Genomic DNA, 6,269 nt, shown 5'->3' on the forward strand with positions numbered 1-6,269 from the left:
TGACGTTTCTGGTCGCGCCAATCGTGTGACGGCAAGTTCTTTCGCCGGTTAAGCTTAGGCACTCTTTCGAAGTTGGTTAAGGTTAGAGTTTGTCTTAGAGCAGGGCGATAGAACGCCAGCCCTGATTCCAAACTCTGACCTTAACCAACTTTGAAAGAGTCGCCTAAGCTTAACCAGTGATAAACTAGGCGTTAGGTAGTTTGCTGCTGGTCGAGGCGGAAATGGGCGCATTACGCGATTGGGCGCACATGTCACATGACCAGAAACGTCAGTGGCCAATCAGATCGCACCAGAAACGGCAGTGGCCAATAAGATTCGCAAAACGCGAAAGCAAACATGCGTTAGGATAAGAATAGACGCGGAGGGGACATGTGATAGTATCTATCAACCCTCCCTAGACCAACCAGTGGGGGGCACATGCGAGCAACAACCAGGAAGGGGAGGGGGGAATTGGCATGACTAAATTGGGATGGGAGAAAAACACAGAAAAACAGGAGGAGAAAAAGTGGATAAAAAAAAAAAAAAAAACATATGTTAACATTAGGGATGGAACAGTTTGTGTAAAAAATCTGAACCATTCGGTTCGGGGAACCTAGAGACCATTCGGTTTACATTGGTACTGTGGAACCCTTTGCTGTAGCCTAATACATCACTCCTGGAGTGTGTATGGAGTGCTTTTGTTTGTATCTTTTGTTCCATCTACTGTCAGACAACACTAAGAATAAGGAATACTAAGTTCAGTTAACATTAGTAATTCATGCCTGCTGCATTTAAATCCAAAACCACCTCGGACCCCCCTGGTGTAATGGGTAGGGTTAGGGGTTAGTAGTAGTTAGTATCTCCTCTGACCCCCCTGGTGTAATGGGTAGGGTTAGTAGTAGTTAGTATATCCTCTGACCCCCCTGGTGTAATGGGTAGGGTTAGTAGTAGTTAGTATCTCCTCTGACCCCCTAGTGTAATGGTTAGGGTTAGTAGTAGTTCGTATCTCCTCTGACCCCCCTGGTGTAATGGGTAGGGTTAGGATTAGTAGTAGTTAGTATCTCCTCTGACCCCCTTGGTGTAATGGGTAGGGTTAGGATTAGTAGTAGGTAGTATCTCCTCTGACCCCCTTGGTGTAATGGGTAGGGTTAGGATTAGTAGTAGGTAGTATCTCCTCTGGTGTCTGGTGTAATGGTTAGGCCTACAGGTACTGCATGTGTTTTTCAGAAGGAAGTACTACAAATACAAAAACAAATAATTCCAGGTCCAGGAACTAAAATTATGCAGCAATATATATATATATATTTTTTTTGAGGGAATACAGATGCACACATCTTTTTCTACGAGCCAATTTCACTTTCCTTTTTATTATTCCTCTTACCCTTACTTAGACTTCCCCAAAGAACTGCAGTTCCTCAACAGCCCCTGTGAGAAGTGCTGCTGTCCAGCTCCACCTCCCAAGATTAGTGACCTCATGAATGACAAGGACCTGCTGGACTTACTTCGTCTCAAACTGGACCCCAACCACTGCACCATCAAGAACTGGAAGAACTTTGCCAGCCGCTGGGGTATGAGCTACGATGAACTGACCTTGCTGGAGCACCGGACCCAGGGCTCCTTGTCCCACAGCCCGACCCAGGAATTCCTGCTGCGCTACAATCAGAAGACGGTTATTGAGCTCACCGAACTTTGCAGGATCTACCAGCGTATTGATGTTCTGCGCGTGCTACAGGCCTGGATAGAGAAGGACTGGCCGTCACGCTGGCAGCAGACTCTTTAACCACTAGCACACCTGTAGTTTGATTCTAGGACTTGTACATAGTTCCCACCAGTCCTTATTTCCTTTCTTCCTCCTCATGACGGTAACCGCCAGAGTGTCTTTAGCCAAAAACATGGGTTTACCATTTGTGACTTGTGACTAGTGAAAAGCAGATTTTGGCCAAAGTACAGGTATTTAAGGAAAGTCTGTAATTTTGCCTCATTAGAACATGATTTGTCTGTACAAATATGTCCATGTGGCTGGTCTCTTCAGAGCGTCTAGCTTTGGGAGGCGGGTGACGTCAATTGAACGTCCTTCCCCCTAGAACATTTAGTTAAAACTAAAACTGCAAAATGGGACGGGGGTTTCAATCTCCCACTCCCCAGCCCGCCCCCTCAAAGCCGTATCTCAGAGGGGGAGATTCAAGTTGTTGTGAAAGTGCACCTCTCCGTTTCTGCCACATATAGGCCTACAGTAATTTTTTGCAAATATCTCCCCCTCTAGAGCAACAAGTTTCTTTTATTCATCATCGTGGGTTAACATACATCCGTCAGGTTTGTATGAAAGCCCATGCTGGAATTTCCCTTTAATCAAAAAGTGGATGGCATGGATGTTATTTCTCATAACACACTCCACGTGATCCCAGAACCCGCCCACAACCGAATTACAATCACTCCGCCGTTCGTGGTTTTAGGAATGAAACCAAGATGGCGGACAATAATCTTTATGAATGAATGTATTGATAGCGTCATAACGACTCATTCAAAAACGATTCTGTCACGTGGAATGTGTTAGTTGCTTACACAATGTTGGATTATGTAATGGACCTGTCTCAAAACCCTGCCCTCTTTTCTTGATCCTCCAATCACAGCTGTCGCTTACCTCGGACTTCCTCGTACAAACTTTGTTTGTACGAGGAAGTCAGAGGTAAGCGACAGCTGTGATTGGAGGATCAAGAAAAGGGGCAGGGTTTGAGACAGGTCTATTGGTTGGTCATGACTCATTGTGAAACAAAATATTAATCGCGCCAAGTGTGTTGTTAGATGCCATTCCTTATAGAACCTCCCTCTCCTTCAAAAGGACACTCATTTCACTGTTAATAAAATGTTCAATCAATCAATCAATCAAACCAATAACAACCGCTCACTTCACTGTTAGACGGCATGCTTTGAAGCAACCTATTGCTTTGAAGTGGTTATGCTTTGGCCCTCTTTCGAAGTGGGTTATGCTTAGAGTTTATCTTTAGAGCAGGGCGATAGACCACCAGCCCTGATTCCAAACTCTAAGCATAACCCACTTCGAAAGAGGGGTAAAGCATAACCACTTCGAAGCACAAGGCGGACATTAATAAAATGTTCAATCAATCAATCAATAACTGCTCACTTCATTCTTAGATGGCATGCTTTGAAACAGCGCACCTCCGAGCTGCTTCTACACACGGAGGAAACTTCTCTTCTTTTTTTTTGGACCAACTTTTTCTGCTGATGGTTTTGTGAATAAATCTTCAATTAATGTGTGTTTATTGTATAGCAATAAGGTTGGATGAATTCGGCAATTGTATAAAAGACATTACACCACTTGTAGTCCTGTGTTATGAGAATTAGAGCATGCCTAGGCATGCTCTAATTCTCATAACACATTCCTGCGCGTGATGTAATGCTTAAGTCAATGTCAATGTCAGGCAAAACTCTTGCTTCCTCTTTCAAACCGCGTACACATCTTTTGGGGAGAGACTCCAGGGATTTTCTGGGTGAAAGCACTTGATAAGGCAAAGGCAACCGAAGGCAAAGGTCGTCGGACGTCATGTGGCTTCATCAAAAAGTTATATCATAGGCTACAGTATATCTGGGTTTCATCCAGACTGTCCCTGGAAACCATATTGCAAGTGCATCCCAAAACATCATCATTGTTTACAAACAGTAAAAAGGGCCTATTCCAGTTAAAGGTATCATCTGTAATCGCAGCAAACAACCTTTGGTCAAAAGAGCCCCACTTTTTTGTTTTGGTCCGACATGTGGGTTGGAGTTTAGTAACTTATTATACTGTGAATTTCTCCAGACCTCTATTGGCAGAGCCCGAGGTGTGGCCAGCAGTAGCAACCCCTCCCCTATACCCGCTTAAATCCAATACACACATCAGACAAAAACAGTAAACAAAGCGCAGTACCTTGTGGTCATCTTTTGCTTAGAGGTCGCCGTTTCTGACGACAGATTGCACCTTCAAGGTCTTATCAATTTTAAGGTGTACTCTGTGGTTAAGTATCCCTGTCCCATGAATAAACCAATTAACAGAATATTCCTGTCGACATGTAGTGTCCCATGTACAGATAGAAAGGTGCAACCACAAAAAGTATTAAAGGATCATACCAATCTTTTTGACATGTGGGCTCCAAGTCATTATTGCCTTGATACAGAAATGATGGCACCCTTCCTTTGTCATAATCTTTTACCATTACCTAAATATGTTATGTAGTAGTTATTGTCTGCTTATTCACCTCTACCATTGGCTTCCAGTGTATTTGAATATGTATCTCAATCACCACATAGACTGAAGTCACATTTGTCATGCCATTTTGACATCCGAGGTGCCTTTATTTTGTTAGTTTTCCCCCCTGAAAAGTTGCTCTATTGTGCCTTCGGGCTAGATCCACAAAGAATGGATTGCACCCTTACTTACAATTCATTATGAATTGAAAATGGTCTGCATCTCCTTAACAATTGTGTGTATTGAGCCGTACTATATTCTATATTGTACCAATTCTACCCATCACCTGTGCAGATTGCAGAATGGGTACAATACAGTACGGCTCAATACACACAATTGTTAAGGGGATGCAGACCAGAGAAAGACTTCCGTCTTGTTTACATCATGGTCCTCCATTTTCAATTCATAATGAATTGTAAGTAAGGGTGCAATTAGCACCGTGCAATCCATTCTTTGTGGATCTAGCCCATAGTGTCTAAAAAGAAGAGGAATTCTTCCTCAGATACAATGGCAAAACTCAGAAAACAAGTGACACATAAGATGTCAGTGGGGCATTTTAGTCAAATGTGGCGACTTTCAGTTTACAGTATGTGGTGTTTAATACATTTTCAGATACACTGGAAGCCAATGGCACTGAATTGGCAGAAAATAACTGCCTAATAGAAACTTTCCTCCAGTCGAAGCTGAAAATGAGGTGAAGAAATAGCATCTGCAGTTCACTAGAGGTCTGGTCTCAATAGTTTTCTGTGTATGTAAACATAGCCAGTGACTACTTTAATGATTCGTTTTCATGGTATCAACTGACATTATTCAGACCAATCAAAAAGCATTTCAAGTTTCAGTAAGGCAGCTTGACCAAAGAGTGTTTCGTACTGGACTAAACAGGCCAAATATAGAATACATTTGCCCAAACAAATACTGGTACAAAGTGGAATAACTTTTTTTATTGTTGCTATATTTGTCATTTTAATGATCAATTTGAATTGAAGTTATAATACAGATAAAAAGTTTTATAATTATTTTTTTTATATATGGGCTGGCCGATATGGCCAAAAACATTATCACGATAATTTTATCGTTAGATATTGATAATTATCGATATTCTTATTATTTTAAAAACAAATGTGTTTATTTTGCAGCAATTCTTTGTCTTTGCCGCCATCTTTAGTGTTACAGTCCGTCACACTCCAGTTCTCAGGCTGCAGCTGGTTTGAAAGCGAAAGTACCAACTCCAGGGGAGTTGAACAGTTCTGGCTTTTCATCTTTTGGTGCTTTTTTGGTGGACAAACCACCACACGCACATGTGCTCTGTGACTGTGACTCGCGACTGGAGACTAGCTCTGCTAGCACACATGTCGGTTTCAAACTGTATTTTAAATTAGAAAGCAAACAAAATAAATGGAGAAAGAAAAATAAATCTCAATTTGGTCAGTATCGTCATTTGGACAAGCAAAGCCATTACTTTAAGTTTCAGGCAAGAAAGATAAGTCTGTCCACCGTCTCTGGTTTTAAAGCTGCAGGTAACGATACAAAAAAAATAAGATATTTTTATTATCGATTATATAATATATCGCGATAATTATAGACATCGTTTTATCACCCAGCCCTTATGGTAAATAACCTTTTCATTGACAACATGAGTTTACATATTCATGCCGTTATCTAGACATTGTGGCTGTATGTATGGTATGTGAAAAGGATAATGACAAACATAACCAAATATTATATTAGTTGCAAATAAGTTGTCAAAATAATTTCTAACTTTGGACTAATCAAACTAAGAGTTTTACAAATCACGATGTTTTCAATTTTGAAAGTAAGCCACGGTTTAAGATTTGTATATATTTCAATGTTATTTAATTTAAATTTGTTTGTTTGCTGTAGCATTCTTCTCCAAATGCCTCCCAATGTCAACTCAATGTGAAATAAATACTGATGGGAAAAAAACTACACCTACAAGAGAATTATGATACCATAGTACCAAACTAGCATTTCAGTAAAAAGATTTTTTTTAAGAACATCCTTATGGATTGATATCTTCCCAATT

At 41.0% G+C, this 6,269-nt stretch overlaps 1 protein-coding gene across 1 annotated transcript in view; it reads left to right on the forward strand.

Moving 5' to 3' along the window:
- edaradd (EDAR-associated death domain) overlaps positions 1-4,094 on the forward strand; it is a 39,093-nt gene extending 34,999 nt beyond the window's left edge. Inside the window, exon 6 of the mRNA XM_084321069.1 lies at positions 1,371-4,094. Coding sequence (XP_084177195.1) covers positions 1,371-1,759 — 389 coding nt within the window. The 3' untranslated portion in view covers positions 1,760-4,094. The remainder of the gene's footprint in view (positions 1-1,370) is intronic.
- The last annotated feature ends 2,175 nt before the right edge of the window (positions 4,095-6,269 follow it).

The sequence above is a fragment of the Notolepis coatsorum genome (assembly GCF_963971535.1).
Source record: "Notolepis coatsorum genome assembly, chromosome: 9".
NCBI classification, from domain to species: Eukaryota; Metazoa; Chordata; class Actinopteri; order Aulopiformes; family Paralepididae; genus Notolepis; species Notolepis coatsorum.